The sequence below is a fragment of the Podarcis pityusensis genome (assembly GCF_964106645.2).
Source record: "Podarcis pityusensis genome assembly, chromosome: 6".
In the NCBI taxonomy this organism is placed as follows: Eukaryota; Metazoa; Chordata; class Lepidosauria; order Squamata; family Lacertidae; genus Podarcis; species Podarcis pityusensis.
In genome coordinates this window covers 58,544,984-58,568,282 of record NC_138030.1, presented here as the reverse complement: position 1 = coordinate 58,568,282, position 23,299 = coordinate 58,544,984, and the positions used below count along the sequence as shown (strand labels likewise).

Genomic DNA, 23,299 nt, shown 5'->3' with positions numbered 1-23,299 from the left:
AAACAATTTCTTACAGGTAGAAAGGTCTTTGTAAAGATCTACTTCAAACTGAAAGCTAGATTCTCAAAGCTTATTCTAAGCATTTCCCCTGGAGAGAATTCAATGGACCATATTTCCTTAGGTTCCTTTATCTAGGTTACTCAAGAGCTGGGGTAAACTCTGTGCAATGGAGGCCTAGAGAGGGAAGGTATCTGTACGCCCCAAGGGGAAGAGAGGAGGACCTCATGTTTCTATATGTCTAGCATGAAGCTGAATATCAGTGCTATACAATCAGTCCTGTCCTGTCTGCTTTAAGGGGCAGCATTATGGTCAATGGGACAAAAATAAATAAAAATGAAACCTGATAGTATAAGAAGCCACACGGAACTGCATGAAATATTGAGAGGATATGTTAAAAGTGGCAAAGATCCAAAATAATTTTGTAAATGATTTCTATTATATATCTATATTCACACTGACAACACCATAACAAGAAAAACCTGCTTCCCCTAGAGGTGATAAGTGAACGTATGAATTGTATTGTTTCAATCTGCAGGTGAAGGTTCATATGGCTGAGTGTTCCACCATATAAGTTAAAGAAAAAGATGTAGAAACCTAGATGCCAGGGAAATGGCAAGGCTAGGACCCTTCTCCCTGAAATCAACTTATTACGTGCCAGGATTTCTTTAAAACTTTGAGTATGGAGAAGCATCCAGTTATGTAAGCGTCCACCTTCAGGTTTAATACTCAGTGAAGACGAGACTAATGTTTTCAACTTGGGAAGTTTTTCACAGTAGCAAAGAAACTGCTAATGGTGATGAAAGCTGATGCAGGGTTCTTTGAAGGATGTTAGCCCTGAGACAGTTCAGCAATTGGCATAGAGCTGGTCACATTTCTGGAATGCTGCTGGGGTCACATACCAAAATCAGCTATCTTGGCATTCATGTTTGCATCCAGCAGCACATTCTCTGGTTTCAGGTCTCTGTGAACTACCATATGCCGATGACAGTAATCTACAGCTGACAGAATTTGCTGGAAAAGACGCCTGGCTTCGGCCTCTTCAACCTAGACAAATGCACAGGAAGGGAAACAAGACTCAATGTTTTTTGTTTGTCCTGAAAGGATACTCAGTGAGGCAAAATGTGCCCCCTTAATGGGCCACAAGAGACAGAATTACAGTAAGCAACACTAAACAAACAAGCAAACAGAGGCGAGCCATCCCAAGGAGACATTCCATTGCACTATTCTCTTATAATTAAGTGTGTCAAATAATTAAAGGCCATTTAAGCTTTAAAACTGTGCTTCCTTGAGCAATCAATTGTTTAGCTCATTACTCTGAAAAATTTCTCTGCTACAGACTGCAACCCATGGCAGTAATTTTCCAAAGGCCTCTGCAAACTGAAGAAACTAGATTGCCCTTGTTACTTTTGCCTTCTACTCCTTGACTGCACCCAATTTGGAAAAACCAAACATGGGGGCCAGAGACAGCAAAGTAGAAGGCCCTGCCTCCTCATCTCACACTTTTGAAATCAGGACTGACCTCTAAAGGTGGCCATACTTGGGCGTCAGGCCAAAGCCCAAGACTTGGCCCTGTTGTTGCTCCTCTCCACTGCTGCAACTGGCTTGTTTGTTTACTTTTTGTTTTGGACTGGAGGGGACTGAGGAAACAAGTGATGGTGGCAGTAATAATTAGGATCAGCAGGTGCTGCCACCTGCTTGCTAGCTCTTTTACTGGCAAGCCAGCAACAGTAGCAAAGTGTAGAGGACAAAGCCCACTCAAGGAAACTTGCCCAGGCTAGAACCTTAAACCTCAAGCCAGTACAGTTTAAGATCCGCCCCCCCCCATGCTATTGGGGATGGATCTACAGTGGTACCTCAGGTTAAGAACTTAATTTGTTCCAGAGGTCTATTCTTAACCTGAAACTGTTCTTAACCTGAAGCACCACTTTAGCTAATGGGGGCCTCCTGCTGCCGCTGTGCCGCCGGAGCACGATTTCTGTTCTCATCCTGAAGCAAAGTTCTTAACCTGAAGCTCTATTTCTGGGTTAGCAGACTCTGTAACCTGAAGCGTATGTAGCCCGAGGTACCACTGTACAGTAGAATGAAATAGGAATGTGCCAGAGTGGGGTCACATTTTCCCCTAGTCCCACAGCTCCATAATGTACTAGTTGGAGAGCACCAACTAACTACAGTTTCCTGTCATGCCTGGTTTATTCAAACTACGGTTTGTTAACAAAGTGGGATATCATATCATGCTATGATCCTGGTTTGTTTAAACTAAACACAGAACAAATCACAGTTCCTTCAGTTCGGACATCACACACTAAAGAAAAAGTGGAAGTTTTTAATATCTTCTTCTTTGTGCATATCTTAAGGGAAAGAGAGTAGAATGAGCTATACCAGACCAAGTGAGGGAGATCATATTTTTTATGGCACCTACCAGGGCCAGATTTAGGTTTGATGAGGCCCTAAGCTACTGAAGGTAATAGGGCCCTTTATATGTCCAGCTGTCCTTTGTAAACAACAAATCGTCACAGTTTTTTGTGCTGAATATATGCTATATGGTAATTTATGAACCTAATAGGTATCTAAAGCCATTTGCACATGTTGCCATGCAACCAGTCCATGCAGAATGTAGGCACTCTATATATAGAAATGAGCAAACCAGTGATATTTTTGGGAGCAAGCGAGCAGGCGGGGCCCATTACTCACATTATAGGAGGCTACACAACACAAAACACTGTTGCTGTATGTAGGTTTTATTTTATTTGTTTTTTTATCTTATATTTTGGAAATGTACATCCAACTGTTGTTTTTTCCTTTAATTTTTTTTAGGGGAGCCAAGAGTGTGGGGCCCTAAGCTATAGCTTGTTTATCTTATACGTAAATCCGGTACTGGCACCTACTGATATACCCTGCAAGGAAAAAAAAACCTAGGACAACAAGGACTATTCCAGGCTAGACACTTCCTGATGTTCTAGTTTTCATACTTGCAGGAAAGTCCCGTTCCCCCCATTAGAGAGCATTCAAAAATGGCACCCCTAGCTGCAGTCTCACTCTGCAAGATCCTAGCAGTTGTTGTGAAACAGCCTGAGTTGACTAGGTCTGTTAATAGAAACTCTATTTTTAAACTGAATTCAGGCCATTAATGGATGCGCCTCACCACTTAATCATAGTGGTAAAACAATGGTAATGATAGTACATACTTAACATTTTACATATTTCTATAACAAGTATAATTATATAGCAGATTATAATATCCTCTCAATAAATTATGAACAAGGGATCAAATTAGGAAATATTATGACTACAGGGTACAAAAATTCAAATACTGAATTTTATGCAGTCCAAGTGGTGAGGTGACAATCACATAGCATGCAGCAGGGAGCATTTCAATTCTGCTAATAGCTTCCGAAGGATTAAAGAAAAAATAGATATGAGATCCTCTCTAACCTGTGAATTGGAGCTATGGAAGGAGCACAATCCTAAGCACGTCTATTCAGAACTAAGTCCTGCTGAGTTAAAATAGACTTATGTACATGTGTACAGGAGTGCAGTCGAAATCTGTTTATTATTACTGCTTTTGCATAGAATTTAGATTCTATGTTTTAAAAAGCATTTAATAATTTCTATTTCAGGGAAAATCTGGGCAACAAAAATAAAACACTGTTCAACCATGAATTGTGCTGATTGGCTGTAAAATGTAAATTTACAGAGGCAAGCACTTCTGTCTTGCTTCTGAGCTTGAACTATCACCTACACTCTAGGAAATTCTGTGGCTCATTGTCTTTTCTGGGCAATTATATAGTAAACTGATAGTTATCACTAAATTATACTGCAACGGCAAATAAATGCTCAGCATCGTCTGAAAAGGCTGTTCTACCAGTGCAATGTCACCCAAAAAATTGCACCACCGTTACAAGCATACCGTTACAAGCATACTTTTAGGACTGGATCACTATCACCAAACTGCTTTCATTTGCCAGAACGCATTCAAATATGAAGAGCCAGGGAAGCTGCTACTGGTTATTGCCTTGCTTCTTACATATTTATTCAAATGATACACAATTCAAGGCAAGATGGATCAGCAAAATGTTTGCACTCTAAGACTGTGTAGGACACCGCAGTGCCATCAGGCCAGTTGCAAGTCATTCCAGATAGGTCTGTGATGAAGCCAGTTCTATTTTTAATAACCTTAAAAAGAACCCTCATTTAGCAAAGATATTATAGATCGGTAGAATTCACTTCCCTCCCGCCCACACATTTATCCTTAATGGAAAAAGTCACTTACATGTCCATGTTTACAGATGTAATCAAACAATTCCCCACCAGACACATATTCCATTACCATGAAAAAATCTGTTGGTGTGCTGATGACCTGGTACCTAACAAAAAGACACACAAAAATTATGTTGTTTTTTATCTGCATCTTTTTCAATAGTGAGACAAGAGCTAGTGCTTACTTAATCTTACTAAATTAATATTTTCCTTAAAATTAGCACTTCACGCATAACTGCTTTCCACTTCTGAAGGTGAATGTTATTATATTCTTTATGATAAAAGCAGATATAAACTGTTTCTGGGCTCTGACGGATTTACCTTTCTTCTTCCATAAGCTTATTGAATCTCTTGGAATCTTTGCACAATAATTATACCTCACTTATGACTAACCCTCTTTTCAAATTTCCTTTGTGGCTACAGATGTTCAAGAATGTTTGAAAAGATGGGAGATAATACTCAGACTCGAGTAATATGGTAAAACTGAATCGTAGTGGCAAGAGGATAGGGAAGTCCAAGTATAATAGTCAAAATATTTTACTTTTCAAAAATCCATTTTTGCACAGAACCACAATATCCCAGAGAGTGAGATGCACATCTAACAAGCAGACTCAGTTGCTTCGCCCAAGAAATTGCTCAAATGTGCATCAAACCCTTCCATAAAATCCAGGAATTTACTTCAAATCCATCAGCTAGTCCAAGTTTTATGTCTGTTCCTCAGTGAGCACAGAGTATAATCCAGCCATTGTATGTTACTATCACAAGCTCCCAGATGATGAGATGAACGTTTTACAACAATATTTTATAACTTTACCCTAATCTGGTAGTCATAAATTAACAGAATCCCAATAGAGATCCTGCTTACTGTGGTTCAGAAAAGCAAAGGCTGTAGTTCTAAGTATAAGTAAAGGTAAAGGGACCCCTGACCATTAGGTTCAGTCGTGGCCGACTCTGGGGTTGCGGCGCTCCTCTCGCTTTATTGGCTGAGGGAGCCAGCGTCCGGGTCATGTGGCCAGCATGACTAAGCCGCTTCTGGCAAACCAGAGCAGGGCATGGAAACGCCGTTTACCTTCCTGCCGGAGCAGTACCTATTTATCTACTTGCACTCTGATGCGCTTTCAAACCGCTAGGTTGGCAGGAGCAGGGACCGAGCAACGGGAGCTCACCCCGTCACGGGGATTCGAACCGCCGACCTTCTGATCGGCAAGTCCTAGGCTCTGTGGTTTAACCCACACGCCACCCGTGTCTAGGAAGTAAACTCAGTGGAGTTCAGTGGAATTTACTCCAGAATAAATGTGCCTGGAATTGCATTGCAGGTTACCTTTGAAAATATTAATTCAACACACAGTAAAGTAACAGGAGCACACAGGGTCCCTGAGGGCAGTATCCCCATTTCATGCAACACACAACAATGGGAGTAGTGGCAGCAATACTTACAATTTGATAATATGGGGGTGTCGGAAAAGCTTCAGATTTTGGATTTCTCGTTTGATCTTCCCAACCACATCCAAACTGCGAATTTTTTGCCTATTTAAAATTTTGACCGCTACTTTGTGCCGTGTGAGCTGGTGTTCTCCAACTAAAAGAAAGAAAGAAAGAAAAGTTTCATGATTTATTGAAGTACATATAATGTATACTGGATAATAATGACAGACTGTCATGAGGGGGTATTTGGCCCTGAACAGAAACAAAAATAACAAAAGGTAATAATATAATTTTAAGTCTAAGGTGAAATGTTTTCCCCACCCCAATTTCATCATCCTCTTCATAGGTTATGAAGAGGGATGTTAGCTGCCAGTGATTTAAATTATTTTTAAAAAATTATTATTATTATTATTATTGTTGTTATTATTATTATTGCCAACAAGGGCAAATGGTTCACTCCAGTGAGCAAATATGCTCCCACTGCAGATGAAAACCACTTTCTCTCTCTTTTCTCACAAGACACAAATTTGAGATCAGGAATGGCAATATTTCAACCTCACAGAATATGTGTCTGTGACATCAGAGTGGCCATCTTGGGGGCAAAGGAACTTTAAAGGGAGACTGCAACTTGAAACAGTTGGATTACAATGCATCAAGAGTTCAGTGCTGTTATATATGGACTGCATTAAGACAAAGAATTATTATTTTTTTAGTAAAGTCATGTGTTAATTGGCATACAAATGCCAGCATGTCTGAATTAACATTTTATGAATCACTGCTGCTAATTGCGTAATTATCACTGTCTGTGCTTTTCTGCATTTCATTTCCTCTGACCTTACTGTTTACAGCCCTCCCCGCAAACATATTTGTAACTCAGAAAAGTCTGTGTCATGTTGCAAGAGACCAACGTGGCCACCCCCTCTGGAAACGAAAAACAAACAAACGGGAGTTTTATAGAAGTCCCAAGCTGTAAGGTTCTAGCAGAAGCCATTATGCTTGTTACAGCAAACAATGAAATGCCATTTAGGATACAATTCACTGAACTCTCACGCAGTTTAGCATTCTAATTTAAAAGTCATGGAATGTTAAAACTCGGCAAGAGACTATCTGTGACAGTGACTGTGGCCCCAACTAAAGAACAGAGCAGAGTGGTAAAAGCAGTAGCTGTATAGGGTGAGCAAGTCGCTATTATTAGCAGAGATAAGAGCAGCCTGAAATTCTTTCCTCAATATGAGTGTTCTAAAAATAAAGTGTTTTGCCACACTTCCAAATAAAAACACTTGGACTTGTTTCCTTTTTATGTACTCAGCTAGGCTAGGAAATGTTAACAGGATGCTATGCTCTGCATTGCACAAGTGTATTTATTTATTTTACAGATCAACCATATTTTTATCCTGCCCTAATAATGAAGTAAAATACAAAGCGTAGATTAAAATCCAAATAACAAAATGGTTTCAGCAACAAGAAATAAATGAATCAGGTTTTAGATGTAAAAATCAAGCTTACATTTTTTTTACCTGTCACCAAAAAGACTGCAAGCCTCTCTGCAGAGAGCATTCCACAGCTGGGGTACCGCTGAAAAAGGGTTTTTCCTCTAGCTATATGAATATGGGGCAGTGAGCATTTATTCTGATTTGTTTGCAGGGAGGCTAGACAACGGTACATGAAGGTAGCATTATCCACCCTTTCTAGTGCATTTCCCCATTGCGTTCCTTTTTGCAAGAAGTCTGATATTTGGGGAAGAGGGTTTGTTTCACAAAGGCACTAAATCAAACCAACCATAACTGTGCAACATGAATATGCCCGTATAAGGTTGAATCCCACTTGACAATGGGTGCCTCTAGGGGAAATCTATGGCTCTATCTCGACCTTTCTCTAGCAAACATAAACCCTAGGAAATGTTCCCAACCGATTGCTGTGAAACGACAGGAGGGCTAAATAAGAATTATCATTCCTTTTCCTGTTATGGAAATTCACTCTGCTCCATATCCCTCGATTGCCTGCTGCAGCCACTATGCTATTTCATAAACAGCCAAACACAGAGTGAAACCAAGTCCTTCAATATGTTTCTGTACAAACTTGAGGTATTTGCTTCAGCAAAATGGGTGCACATCATATAGCTTTTCATGCTTTGGGTGACCAAGAGTGAAAGAGGATTTGGCTTTTGTGCTTTATGCAGCTGCATAAAAAGGGGGGGGGGGGGAATCTTTTCTTACCATTGCTGCAATATGATGCAGATGCCAAAATAAGAATATTTTTCTTATATCTACACAAGCACTAAAACATGCAGGATCATGTCAGCTTTAGCATCTGGACACCCCTTCATATTCCAGGTTGTAACTATGCTCCCAGGATCCTAGAAAACCCATGTTTAGTAACTTTTGTTCCTGCACCCTATTGCAGTGCCACAGCCAAGAAATTTGGGCCACAAATTAGTCTAGTAACAGTTATCCTAGTTTGATCATTCCTATACCTCTAGCAGCAGCTTGTTCTGCATACATTAGCAGGCGATAATGCATTCATCTTGAGCCTCCAAAAATCTTTACCTGCGACTTCCTGAATGCTACGTTTGTATTGTACAGGAGTAAAGCACGACATGTTTCCTGACAACTGTACTGCTAATATTTTGCTCTGGGAGATGAAACAACAAAGATCCCAGCTGTATATACACATGCATGAAATAATCTGGGCCTTAGAAGTAGTGGGAACAGCATTCACAGTTCACAGCTTGCTCCTGCAGCTGAACTCACACGCATTACACATTCTTTTGAGGATGCAGCTAAGGCTTATGTTTTAAAACATGGGGGGGGGGGCAGAGTGAGGGCCTAATCACCCCTTGATATTTTAGGGAATAACTGAGTGGGAAAGAGACTAAGCACATGATAGCAATGCTGCTGATCATTGAGCCAATGGGTGATAGCCAATGTTAGTCATACTCAAAGTAGACCTACTGAAATCAGCAAGCAAATTACTTAAGTCTATTGGATCTCAGCAGGACTACTCTATAACTAAGGCTGAGCATCACCCAGCGGGTATGAAACATCATTGAAATTGGAATTTTCTCTCTGCTATTTCTGTCAAAGAAAGTCCTATCATATCATCTTATGCCAGTGTAGTGTAATGGTTAGAGTATTGGGCTACGACCCGGGAGAGAAGGGTTCGAATCCCCTCAGCCATGAAGCTCACTGTGTGACCTTGGGCCAGTCACCATCCCATGGTCTAGCCTAGCTCACAGGGTTGTTATGAGGACAAAATGGGCGGGAGGGAACCACGTACAGCACATTAAGATCCTTGGAAGATAAAAGGCACTATATAAATGAAATAAATAAATGCTTATCTGGCATCTCCCAGATCAACAATGTAAATATGTTCCAATTGGACAAAGTCCCAGTTGTATGCTTTGGTGACCACCTTCTATTCTACAACCTGCTATAGCTCACACAGAACATTTGCTAAACTCCAAACCAGCAAAGCAAACAAACCAAAGTATTAAGCTGCAACTGAGGAGCCCATCTTTCATTTGTTATCAATACAAAAAAACTACATGTGTCTGTCTGTGGTTTTCTTAGTGCCGATACATTAATAATTAATAATAAACAAGTCTGCTTTGTAATCCATCGTTTGCTTACAGCAAGGAACTGATACAGAGATATTATTGTTTCACTCCCTTGGGACTTGTTAAGCCTACTTGAATGTCTTAAGAGATGCAGGCAAGAGAGACAGTGTTATTTGTTGCGTAGTGCGGTAACTCAGGTTCCTAATATAACCACAAAGCAGAGGCACAACAACTCCCTATGATACACTATTTAACACATTACTGTGTGTGTGCACGCACACACGCATGTGTGTTTTAATTAAATGGTATAAGGCAGGAATGCTGAAAGGCAGTATTTCCCTCTGAGTAGGTCTACTCAGAGGGTGACCTTAGCAACATTATAGGAAATGGTTCAGCTCAATTATTACAATGGTCCTTAAGAAAGTTAGATACTAGCTACTGTGTGCTGCGCCCTAACCTTTCATAACCACTGAAAAACAGTTTTTTTCAACCTTGCAAATAAGCCCATTAAAGTTACTAGCCTTAAAAATGTTTTACTAGCCCACCCACGTTAGTAGTCTGTAGCACACCAATGTATGATGACAACAATCCTATACATACTTATTTAAGACTAAGCCTCACAGAGTTCAGTGGGACTCATTTCTGAGTAAAATATGCATAGGATCAGGCTGTTAAGGGGAAAAGAATAAAAATAATTTCTTGCTTGGGAGCAAATCTTGCTCCCTACAAGCAACATGGCAAGTGGCAGTTGACAAGCCTGGGCTTTATTTTGCAATGATTGGGATATGATTTGGGCAGAGTATGACAGATGGGAGGGTCTGTGTGATTAAGAAATCAGTGTGGTTCTGGACTTAAACTGAGGAAACTCAGGATCAATCCTCACGCAGCAACTGGGTGGCCTTGGGCAGTTCACTACTTTTCCACTTCAAGCTTTTTTGCGACGATAAAATGGGTAGAATGAACCATGTATGTCACCTGAGCTCCTTAAAAAATGTAACAAATATGGCTACAATCCTGTGCATATTTACCTGGGAGTAAACCCAACTGAAGACAAAGGGACTTATATCTGAATAAATATGCATAGAATTGTGTTGCATTAACTTCATGCCAACCTTGGAAAAAATACTTCACGATGTGAAGATTCTCCATGGATTTGCAAAGAATCAGACTCATGTATAAATGACATTTTCTGCCATTCAACACTGGAAAATATCTCACAAATATCTCACAACAACAACTTCATAAATAGTAATAATAATAGCAATAGCTTCTAATAGCTTAGCATCTCTTCCTGAATTAGCCTCTTTGGTGATAAAACAAGCTTTTGTGGACTACTGTTCACTTCAGCTTTAACACCTCAAAGTCTGTTGAATTTATAACAGCATAAGCTTTCATGAAGTCCAGTCCATTTCAACTGATGATGCCATAATTAAACTGTTAGCCAAGAGTTTTGTGACCTAACACAGCTATTCCTCTTGAAACTGTTTCTTTGGTGACAGCATGCCCATGAAGTTTATTCTAAAAGGCTACCACAGGGCAGCCAAAGACCAAGGTTATGTGAGCTGAAGATGTCCAATGTCGTTGCACCTTGTGCAAATGCTGGAGGGAGCAAGATGTGTACATCCCAGAGCAGCCAAAGGCAGGGCTCACAATGCATTGCACATCTTACAGGAAGGAAGGGAGGAAAGGCTGTGTGATTCATTAACTGGAGGCCAAACAGTGTGGGTAACCGCATTCGGCTTGCACACATTTTGCCTCTATTTATCCCCTCCTGTCCTTTCCACAGTGTCACGCTCCCTGCTGGAAACTCATCAGGGCAGGGACCCCTCTCCCTGGCACTTTTATTTTGCTAAAGCATATATACACAGCGCATGTGTACTGTCAGCGCTGACTGAAAAAGAAAAGAGGAAGGTATGTGTGCTGGATGCTTGCCGGGAGCTTTTTGTCTTCTAACCCTAGGAGAACTTCCAAATAACTCAGTTGGTAGAGCATGAGATGCTTAATCTCAGCATTGGCCAAAAGATTCCTGCATTTCAAGGGGCTGGACAAGATGACCCTCGTGGTCCCTTCCAACTCTACAATTCATGACTCTTAGAAAAAGACCCTGACTCTCTAAGCCCCTGTCATCACTTCCCAGCATCCTATTGCGGGTTTCTGAAGGCAGCAGGGAGGAGAGTGCAAAGGTGTTTATGGGAGGAGCTGAGGGGGAATTATGGACTGGGTGCCTGGCTGAATGGTCAGATGAAAATGCAAAGCAGGGGTGCCAACCTGAATGAAATATGGGGGGGGCAGGTATGCCCTGCCACACATAACTGATCACATTCCATGACATAATTGATCACATGTACACGTGTGTGTGTGTGTGTGTGTGTGTGTGAATGGCATTACCAGGGGTGCCAACTTGACTAAAATATGGGGGGGCCCAGGTAAGCCCCACATAACCGATCACATGACATGCATGCCATTTGAAGGGCAATGCCCATGAACTTTGAAACGGGAGGGGGGGGCCTCAAACATTTTATTGTGAGTTGGCTCCTATGCCGGTGGCTGCCTCAGAGAAAAAGGGATATACTGTGGGGTGGGGGGCACCGGGGTGGGGAAGGTGTTCGCTTCAGGGGGTGGGGAGGGGGCTCTGGGGAGGAAAGGTGCAGGATGGAGACGGAGGGATAACTGAGCGCGGGGCTGTCGCCTGGTGCCTGCGGCGCGTGTGCGTATATTGGGGGAGGGGGGGGTTGCGCGCTGCGCCTTGGAGAGGCGCTTCCTCGCGCGCGCGCTCCATCTCCCTCTCCCTCCCCTCCTCGGCTGCAGCCCCGAGCCCGCCCTTCCCGCGCCCCATACTCAGCTCTTGACTTTGCCGAAGGTGCCGACCCCCAGCGTGTCCCCCAGCACGTAGTGGCCGATCTTCACCCGCCCGTCGTGCTTCTGCGGCTGCTTCTCAGCCATCTTCGCTCGGCGCTGCCGCCGCCGCCGCCGGCCGGGCCGGACCACAATGCAGCAGGGCAGGGCCGGGAGGGGAGGTGAGGCGGAGGCAGGCAGGCAGGCAGGCTGGCAGGCGGCGCGGAGAGGGAGGGCAGGAGAGGGAGGGGGCCAGGTAAGGGACGGGGGGCGCTGAGCTTCTGGAGGCGCCGGGTGGCCCCCAAGGGAAGGAGCTTGTTCTATAAAATAGCATCGAAAGGAGAAGGGGCTCGTGCCCCCACAAACCCCTGCAAGCTTCGCTGGACTGTGGGTACGGCCTTGCACTCGGCACATGCTCAGAGACAGTCTTGCGGTTTTAGGTTCTTTCCGGATCGTAGAAGCACAGAACTGAGGATCATCTAAGTCCACCCCCCCCACCCCCGCAGTGCAGGAATATGCGGCTGCGTTATCAGCACCACGCTCTAACCAAGTGAGCTATCCAGGCTCTTCCTTCCTTATCTTACTCTTACTGTTTTATTTTCGTAAGCCCCCTTGTGAAAAAATCATAAAATTGGAAAGGAGCACAATGATCATCTGGTTCAACCCCCTACCATGCAGGAATCTTTGGCACAATGTGACCCTGAGATTGAGAGTCTCCTGCTCTACCTACTGAAAGGCGGTCTATCAATATGTCACCGGTATTGCAGAAGGAACATTTTGTCCACCTTGATCTTGTGCAAGGGAACACAAGCAGAGCTGTCCTTCCATTGTTCCTTGAATAATTGCCAAAGGAGGAGCTCATTCTAAGTCTCCATGCTTGGGTGTTTTTCTTTTCTCCATAACTTCCTGAGCTGAAACTTTGCAATGCAAACCGTTTTAGGCTGCAATCCGGTTATACACACTTAAATGGAAGTAAGTCCCGTTGAACTGAAAAGAGACCTATTTCTGGGTAGACATTTGTAGCATTGCACTGTTAGACCCTCACATTAACCCTTGACCAGAAGAACAGTGGTATGTATGTATAGTTTTACCACCTTTTGAAAAATATGTTTGGCACGCTGCTGGAGAGGAGTGGTGGCTGCCAAATGTGTGGTTTTGGAAGTATCCATAGGAAGTTGAGTGAGACGGCTTCTGGCGGGGAAAAGGCAAGCTGGCGGAAGCAGATAAAAATCTGAAACGACATTAAATGTGCCAGGCATCTATTTTCATTCCTCAGGTTTGCTAGTTTTTAGCATTGGTGATCAAGGACGATTGTTGGCTGCATTTCAAAATTTCATTTTTCATTTTCATTTCACTTTTAATTTGTATACCGTCTTTCTATTTCACAATACCCAAGGCAGTTTCCAAGCTGAAGAAACAAAGAATGTTCACCTTATAACAATCCAATACAAAAATGTGATAATAAAACATAACTTTAAAATAAGCAACTTATATCAAATAAAGTAATATTCAACAATCCATTAGAATAGCATAGAATAATATTAAATATTAGCATATAAAAATTAAACAGAAATCCATGCTTAACAATTATAATAAATAATTTCTAAACTATAATCAATAAAACAATGGCAAGTCACAATGCATAAAATAATACAATACAAATTGAGAAGCAAGACTGGAGGGTGGGGCAAGGCAGGTAGAAGAAGGCCTTGCCTGATGAAGTCTCTCCCCTCATAGTTCTAGATCCAAAGATTCAAAAATTGTTCAGAATCTCATTCTTCAGTAGAGGAAACATATAGGCTTGTCTGAAGGCAGCAGTTGATATCCTGCCATTTAGAAAAATGGGATAAAAGCTTAATTGGTTGGTTGGGGGGGGGGCAGCAGTAAGAGCAAGTGAAGCAGCAAGGGAGTGTAAATGGCATTAAATGTCAGCCCTCCCGAGTTAGTATTAAGCACAGGGACTTTGCAATTTAGAAAGAATGACTGCTACTTGTTGGGATATTGTTAAACACTCTGGTCTAGAGGGAGATAGTAGGTAGCAGAAGACAACTGTGTGTTCTCAGTTTGCCTATTTTGGCTCTGTTGCCTATTTGGGCACTCAACACCTGAATTCACTATTATGGGTAGTGCTATCAGATGACTTGCTTGGAGCACAAAGTTCTTAGACAAATGAATAGAGGGAAAGGTCAGGTGGCTAAGCAGAGTTGGTGCCTTTCCTTTTTAAAAAAACAGCTTTGCCTACAGGCATACGATGTTGTTGGTTACCAAATATCCTCTATTAATCAAGGGAGAGTTTAATATTTCTTTATTTATTTTCCAGCTACCTAGCACCCACGACTCGTAAGTTGCAATTGAACAGAAGTCTGTCTGTTACAATGCAAGGGGTCATAAGTATATTGGCAATATAAGGTGCATTATTTTTTTTAAAACACTGTTTCCAGTTCAGCCTGAAACCAAATTAAGATTAAACACATACCTTTCTTCCTCAAATATAACTTCAACGCATTTTTCAGGTTCTTTGCCTTAAACGTTTTAGGTTTGATTGTTCCTTCTTATACTCCCATCAAGATCTTGTCACCATCTCTTCACACACTTTTTGTTAGTTCCTTGAACAGATTTCCTCGTAGATGATCTTATGCAGAGGTTGTTTTATGCCCCCACCATTTTCAATTATTCTCTTGAAGAATGCTGATCCATCTTCATAAATAATTCTTTGACATGTCCAGAATGCACAGTGACACACATGAACCCTCTCATTCTTTCATTACTTCATAACCTATTTGTATTGTTTACATTTTTATCCCACCTTTCATCCAAGAATTCCAAGGTGATGTTCTCTTCCTCTGTGAAGTATGTTAGCTGAGTGATTGTGATTGACCCAAGGTCACCCAGGAAGTGTCATGGCTGAGTGGGGATTTGAACCCTTACCTCCCAGCTGCCAGTCCAGCACTCTAACCACGTTTTAATTTTTGTGAAGCACCTTGAAGCCATTGATATAAGCCAGTATATAAATAACTCTGAAGGGAACAAATGCTTTGCAGCAATGCCTTCTTCTATACTTGCAGGGGCAGACTTTGGTAATATGGCACCCTGAGCAAGGACAAATCCCCACCCCACCCCAATATTTCTCATTTTCACAATAATTCATTTTTGTATATTTGATTTTTTTATGGATATTCTCAGTAGGTACCCATATAATATAGGGTGGGTGGGTTGGTGCCCCCTCTGCTCAGCACCATGTGCAGGGGAACTACCCACACTACCCTAAATCTGGTGATGATACTTGCACCTCCTTTTAAAAGGAAATTGAGAGACATAAGGGGGTTGTGAATAACCAACTATTAAACTTTCAGTCCAGGTTCTTATCTATTGTTTTCCAGACAGGCAGTGTATCTTACTGATGTATTATCTTGGTTCACACACAATTAAGGCACAGGTAACCCACAAAAATTGCAACAGTTTCATTTTTTCCCTGATCCATCTGTTGCTGCACTACCTATAGCTAGGGACGTGGGTGGCGCTGTGGTCTAAACCACTCAGCCACTTGGGCTTGCCGATCAGAAAGTTGGTGGTTGAAATCCCCGCAATGGGGTGAGCTCTCGTTGCTCCGTCCCAGCTCCTGCCAACCTAGCAGTTCGAAAGCATGCCAGTGTAAGTAGATAAATAGGTACCACTGCTGCAGGAAGGTAAACAGCGTTTCCGTGCGCTCTGGTTTCCGTTACAGTGTGCTGTTGCCCCAGAAGCAGTTTAGCCATGCTGGCCACATGACCTGGAAAGCTGTCTGCAGACAAACGCTGGCTCCCTTGGTCTGAAGTGAGATGAGCACCACATCCCATAGTCGCCTTTGACGGGACTTAACCGTCCAGGGGTCCTTTACCTTTTTTTACCTTACCTATAGCTAAGCCATCATTTGGCTTCGCAGTATGTCTGAACCCAGGATTGTGGTTTGTCTTACTCCAGACAAACTACAAACTATAGCCAGCATCTATAGGTTTTGTTATTTGTTTCTTAAAAGATGACCTTAACAGATTGGAGAACTGGGCGCAAACTAACAAAATGAGTTTCCATAGGGAAAAATGTAAGGTTCTACACTTAGGCAGGAAGAACCAGTTGATTAAGAGATGTAATAGTCCCACTGTAGTCTGCCTTGGTCAAACCACACCTGGAATACTGTGCCCAGTTCTGGGTGCCAAAATTTAAGAAGGATGTTGACAAGCTGCAATATGTGCAGAGGAGGGCAACCAAGGTACTAAAGGGTCTGGAAACCAAGCCTTACGAGGAACAGTTTAGGGAGTTGGGTATGTTTAATCTGGAAAAGAGGAAACAGAGGAGGAGATCTGATAGCTTTCTTCAGATATCTAAAGGGCTGTCACATGGAGGATGGAGCAAGTTTGTTTCCCTCCTGCTCCAGAGGGTCGGACCCAAACCAATGGCTTCGAAGTACAAGAAAGGAGATTCTGACTGAACATCAGGAAGAACCTTTTGGTGTAAGAGCTCTTTGACATTGGAACAGACTCTCTCGGAACGTGAGAGACGCGTATAAAATTATGAATGCATTTTAAAAGGGATTAAACAACTTTGTGGAGGATAAAGCTATCAGTGATCATGATGGCTATGTTTTACCTCCCTCTGTCAGAGGAGTATGCCTATGAGTACCTGTTGCTTGGAAGCAGAACAGAAAAAGTGCTGTTGCGTTCATGTCATGTTTGTGGGCTTCCCATAGGCATCTGGTTGAACACCATGAGACAAGGATGCTGGACTAGAGGGCTTCTGGTTCCGCTCTGCCTTAATGGAGGCAGCACCCATGACGGCGGGATATCATTGGCAAAGGAAAAACAAGAATGATTGTGGGTAATCATCCTTACAAATTCCCCCCAGGGATGGGGGGGGGATGGGCTTCACTCACAGTTCGTCTCGGTACCTGGCTCTCGCTCTGGCATGGAATTGGGGGGGGGGGGAGATGCTGAGTGCAAAAGCACATTGCCTGTTGAAAACCTTCCAATGCCGCCATTCAGAAGCAGAGGTTCTCCTGTTAATTAGAGCTTAATTGGGCTAAAGTACAGGTGTGTGCTTGAAGAGATGAGGTCAAAAACTGCATAACAAACTTAACTGCAAGGACTTTTAGGTTTGAACTTGAGATAAGATTTCATTCAGTGCAAATTGCAGTTGGAGGGAGGGGAGCCTATGGTTTATTTAAAGTTTTCCTCTCTACATTTATGATTTTGTAACCCTCCTCTGAATGTTAGTTCAAATTATATTTGTTCAAGTGAGTATGGAAGAAATGGGATTATAAAAATGGAATATAACATCAAATGGAACTGTGTGTAAAAAAAGGGAAAAGGAAGGGAAGCTCTATTTTGCAAAAGGTTAATGATGGAAACTTAGCGCTGACTCTTCCCCAGCCTTTATTATTTACGAAGTGACCTGAATAACACTAAGAGGACTTGGAATTTAATTTAATTAGAAGTATAATTGGTCATATATGTTCAGCTGGATGGAAGGATGAAAGGAGTCTGTGAACTGCCAAGGAACTGAAGGTTCTTTATTGAGTCATCTGCAGTTTCTTCCCAGGCTGAGAGGGAAAATGGTGACAACAGTTTATTTACTGGGACAGAGCGACTTTTGCAGTTGTTGTTAAAGTTCTTGGTGCAAAACAACAAAGCACGGGACGGAGTGATGGAGAAATTTCTGGAGCAAAAATGGGATATCAGCTCTGCCCAAAGTACGACAGATAACAGTAACAATTGGGGGAAAGACATAACATATTACAAGGACAGACGAAACACCACAGACAGAATAATTGCCACACACAGGAAGAACAAAGATATAGTTTGAGTTCCTCACTTGTAGTTTTAGAAATAATTTAAAGTGTCAACTCAAATAGAAGTTATTAATATTGCAGTTGTTGTATAAGGGATTACTATTATGATCGGACTGTAATTGAAACTAATAAGATTTTGGGATGCAGAAATAAAACCACCAAATCTAGCATGTGGGAGGTCACTTAACTAAATTATATAATTTGGTATTTGAATGATTGGTATTAATAATTGTATTATAAATTGGTATTGTTATAATAAGGCTTATTATTGGACTGCCATTGAAAACTAATAAAAATTTATTACAAAAAAGGATGCTGGACTAGATGAGCCTTTGATCTGGTCCAGCAGGGATCTTATGCTCTATGTTCTTGTATCAACATTGACCAAATATTAAGCAAAAGCCCAGTGACTATTCAAGATCACAATTTGCAAAGTAGAATTTTGAAGAGCTTTTTTTTGGGGGGGGGGGGAGCAACTTCATTTCACCAAAAGTTTATAGCAAAAAAATTCTCCCACATTTTTAAAAATACAGCCGTGGGAGCAGGGGAAGTGTTTATTCCCTACCCACTATCACCCATTCAAACAGCATGCACTGTCTCATATTTCCTTCTCTTTAGGATTAATACAAAAGCGTCAGAAGGAGCACACATGTTCACCACAAACTGAAACCTGTTTTATAGCCATTCGCTCTTCACAGGGAGGCCTGCGGACTGACATTCTGTGAGAGGTGCTGTCAACAAAGAATTATCCGCCCTCTTGCCAAATGACAACTCCTGGGTTTCTTTGAGGGAAGCCATTGCAGTTAAACTGGTAATAAAAATCAATAAATATTTGTAATAGAGATCTGCCCCGAAAGTACAGGAAGTCTTGTACAATGTCTATCTTAGGTGTTTCAGAAATGGAGTGGGGTGGGAATATTCTTAGGAAATAATCTTGTGAACAGGGCCGGATTTAGGTTTGATGAAGCCCTAAGCTACTGAATGTAATGGGGCCCTTTATATGGCCAGCTGTCCTTTGTCAACAACAAATTGTCGCTGTTTTTTGTGTTGAATATATGCTATACGGTAATTTATGGACCTAATAGGTATCGAAAGCCATTTGCACATAACTAAATATGTATTTTATCAAAGTAATTGATGTAGAAATGAGCAAACCAGTGATATTTTAGGGAGCAGGCTAGCAGGAGGGGCCCATTACTTACATCATAGGAGCCTACACAACACAAAACACTGTTTCTGTATGTAGGTTTTATTTTATTTTTATCTTATATTTTGGAAATGTACATCCTGGTTTTTTTCCCTTTAAAATTTTTGGGAGCCCCCCCCCCCCCCCCGAGAGTGGGGCTCTAAGCTATAGCTTGTTTAGCTTATAAGTAAATCCGGCACTACTTGTGAACATACCTTAATTGGTTCACACCTACCTTATTTAAACTTTTTTCTTTTTCTTTTGTGATGCTAAATTCAATTGTCTTGTAACAGCCTATTTCAAGCCGATTTAGCCAACTTAAATTACTGTTTGTTAGCTGTTAATTGTCTGGATCTGTTTCATTTTTTGCCCCAGCACAATTGTGACACTGCTTTCTGTAGTAAAAAAAAAAATTAAAAAATTTTTAATGAGCCCTTTTAAATGCAGTGTCTCTCTGCTGATTATTTTAAGTGCCATTCCCCCTTACTCTCTCAAAAGAAGCAGTTCTTAAAAAAAAAAGTTCACCTTTAGTCAATGGGGTGAAAAAGGATTTATGAATTAAATAAAAATAATACACATTCCTCCTGGAAAGACACATTCCAACTTTTCCCTCTTTGCTCAATAAAGCAGCATTTTTGTGGCAGAATGCCAGCATTTTTATGAATAGAAGCCTTACTTTCTTCATCTGCAAGGAACAGCTCTGAAATATTAATTAAAATGAAAGCCCCACATGAGATGCTCCGTAGCTGTGCTATTTTTAGTCAAAGGATAAGGCGTTTTTGCAATGTGAGTATTTCTTTGAATGATTTCTTCCAAATATTTTTTTAAAAATACAGGAAAACTGAAGTATAATTTACAGTAATATGCTTAGTATTGTTCTCATTATTTCTGGTATCAACACAACCCCCTCAAAGGATTGTTCTCACAGCAGCCGATATAAAGAACATTAGTTGCCTGTTTAAATCCTCAGTGAATATTTCACAGCTCAAGTGAATGGAGGGGGTGCAGGGAAGCAAGCAATAAACATGTCAGTCTAGAAACTTGCTTTTTAAATAAAAAGGTTGAATATAGTGACATTCAGTAGACTGGAAATGGGTGGGAAGATTGTTTTCATATGTAAACAATTCCCAGCAACCTTTCATACTGTATGACAGTGTATTCACTATCTTACACTGGAAGACAAAGTAGCATCAATTCTTAGTAAAATTGTGGTTTCTCTTATAGGATTTGGAACAGATACCTACATTATCACTCTTCCCTCTGCATCAATAATAACCACGTGCAAGAAACCACTGTTTTCAAGGCAAGATTTCTCAAGCGCAACATTATCTTTCCAACAGTGAAGAAACCATGTGATGACACAACTTGGTTTTCTGTTTTCCACTTTTTATTTTTAAAGGTTGCTTGATTTATCACCAATAGTACATATAGGATAGCAAAATGATATTTTTTTTAAAGGAACCCTGTTAAACCATTTGAAACAAACATACCTAAATAAGAACAGCTCAACAAAGTAACTACATGCACTAAAGAGATTATGTACACGTGTGTGCATTGGTTTATCAGCTTAACGAAACCCTAGCCTACCTGGTGGCAAGTCAACAGGTCAAGTCCCCAGTGCAGGATCAATCCACATGTCCAAAGTCCTGCAGAGAACCTGGCGCATCCAAGCTGAGGACCACCAACGGGCAGTTGAGCAGACACAGCATCTCAGCTCAGCTGCCCTTTTATACATTGCAAGCTGATTGCCGCATCTGGGCCTGATGAGGCATGTGACCCTCACCTGTTTGGAGCCTACTCAAACTGAGGAATCACAAACCGCCTCACCAAGCTAGTGGTTCCCAGCTGGCCAGCTAGGGAGCTGGGCTGTGGACCTTTGCCTGCCTCAGCCTCCTAAAGCAACCCCTCTCACTGCTCCCTATGCCTCAGAGCCTGCTGTGTTCATGGAGAAAGGGGCCCTTCTGGCTCTGGTGATGGGTCCTGCTTCTCTGGTTCCTGTGCATTGACCTCCATCCCCTCACCATCCTCTGTCACCCCATGAGTACTTCCTACACCAACCCAGTCCCCAGCTTGCCCCAGTGTGTTTCAGTCCCGGCTAAACCCCTTGCCAGGATCCTCTTCCTTCTCTTCCAACTCCCCATCATCCTGCCAGTTCAGGGCATGCAACTTATATTTGTCGTATATCCTGCTGCAGTCTTCTTGTGATAGATTTCACAGAAAGCCCAGTCTGCAATGAATTCTACCTCCAGTCTGACTTTCCTGTGCTAGGTTTATATGCCCTTGCTTTCTCAGTTCTGCCTTGTCTCTCCTGTGGTTGCTTAGCATGATTTTTTTAAAAAAAATTAAGAACATTTTATGTAGTTTGATTGCAGGCATTATATATCTATGCATGTATTTCATACGATCACCCATCAATAAATGTACCCTGGGTAGCTTACAAAGAATACAAAATAGAATATAAAATACAATTGTGATGGCTACCATTCTAAGCTTCCTATTTTATACACAACAACCTTCCCCAGCCTGATGCTCTCCCATAGTTTTGTACTATATCTCCCATTAGCCCTAATCATCACACCATCAATGCCAGCCAACATAGTTATCCTGGCTGGGGTTGCTGGGAGCTGAAGTCTGAAACATCAGAAGGGGAATATTGCTACAGCCAGCTACCATTGAACTCAAGGGGATTTCTTGCATAGGGTTGCACTGTGAATGCCACTTGATGATAATAAATGAAATATTTGATTAAGGTTCCTTGATTTAATGCCTTTTTCCCCTTCAAAAGATGGTGACTATTGATTTTTTTTAAAAAGAAACAGGCTGTCTATCTCGTCAACAGCTCATAAATCATAACAGGGTATATTTGGACAGTGTAGTTATTGTGCCCTAATAGGAAAGGGAGAGCCTATTATCTCTGACACTTGGTGTTAGCTGACATGAATGGAAAAAGAGGATGGTTGTTTTGTTTCCCCCCTGTAAGCAAGAGTGACTAAGGAGGACTAAAAGACAGCAACTTGTCTTACTGCAAAGTCAAGGACAGCTGTGTCACTCTGGATTCGCAGCCTTCATGCTGCACAAGATTGATGTGTCCTGACATTTCAGAGATAAATGAGTATACACTTAGATTATCTCAAGCATCTGTACAGCAATTCTGGACAAACGTTCGTGTTCTGATAGAATTCTTTGACTCATTGAAACTTGCATCATAGTGAACATGTTACTGAACCATGAATGATGAACACTAGATGGAGCATCCCCCACACTATAATTTAAAAGAGCCCGAATAGAGTATTTTGGGTGGATTTAATTTGTAAAAGCATGCCTAATGTAACAGAAGAATGCATCCTGTCCCCCCCCCCCACTTTTTGCCCGACTGCACCATCTACACCTGGCCCTTGCTGTCTTAGTTTTTTCAGTTCAGTTTTCCACATTTCCACATCAATTTTCAATTTTTAAAAAGTTGTCATGTAAATTCACCAGCTTTTTAGTTTGAACTTTGCCTAATGTGCACATTTGTGCAAAGCGCTTTCCTCTAATATATATATGCATTTGAATGCATACTTTATTCCCCAACCCCAGTATATTCATTTTTCTCTACTTTGTGCAATCACAGAATTGCGTTGCCAAATTTGGAGAAATATTAGGTGCCATGGGAAATAAATTTCCCATGGTTCCTAGTTGTCCTGGATGTCAGCACACCTGCGTCTAGAGCTTAATAGAAGCCCCATCATGAGCCCCTGCTGCCATGTAAAGGAAGGGGAAATATGATGGGGGCAGTAGTGTCAGTGGAGAGGGTTCATGCCAGGTCTGAGGCCAGAGGCAGTTTGCTTTTTTGACTCTGCCCTGAAGTCAACAATTCTCAATAAACATCTAAACTTACCAAAAATTCCTGCTGCTTGTGTGCCTGGAAGATCACACCCACATATGTGCAGTACTAGGAAAGATAGTTCGTGGAGACTGACCTAGTCTTGAAGCAGGTACAAACTATAGGCTGGTTTATTTTTTAAGACCAAGGTAAGGCATCACAAGAAGCTACAGTTAGAACTGGATATGGGACAACTGATTGGTACAAAATTGGGAAAGGATTACGATAAGGCTGTATATTGTCTCCCTGCTTATTTAACATCTATGCAGAATTCATCATGCGAAAGGCTGGGCTGGATGAATCCCTAGCCGGAATTACCCGGTAAAATTGCTGGAAGAAATAACAACCTCAGAT

General features: G+C 41.7%; 1 protein-coding gene and 1 long non-coding RNA gene across 3 annotated transcripts in view; one reads left to right on the top strand and one right to left on the bottom strand.

Moving 5' to 3' along the window:
• PRKAA2 (protein kinase AMP-activated catalytic subunit alpha 2) overlaps positions 1-12,230 on the bottom strand; it is a 63,374-nt gene extending 51,144 nt beyond the window's left edge. For both annotated transcript variants that reach the window (XM_081011822.1, XM_081011821.1), the window contains exons 1-4: positions 12,082-12,230; positions 5,695-5,836; positions 4,271-4,364; positions 900-1,044 (exon numbers count right to left, since the gene is read on the bottom strand). In XM_081011822.1, the coding sequence (XP_080867948.1) occupies positions 900-1,044; positions 4,271-4,364; positions 5,695-5,836; positions 12,082-12,181 (481 nt within the window). In that variant the 5' untranslated portion in view covers positions 12,182-12,230. The remainder of the gene's footprint in view (positions 1-899; positions 1,045-4,270; positions 4,365-5,694; positions 5,837-12,081) is intronic.
• Positions 5,852-21,758, top strand: LOC308480416. Its single transcript, XR_013988093.1, has 3 exons — positions 5,852-11,149; positions 18,513-18,705; positions 20,305-21,758. It is a non-coding gene; the product is annotated as an uncharacterized lncRNA (long non-coding RNA).
• The last annotated feature ends 1,541 nt before the right edge of the window (positions 21,759-23,299 follow it).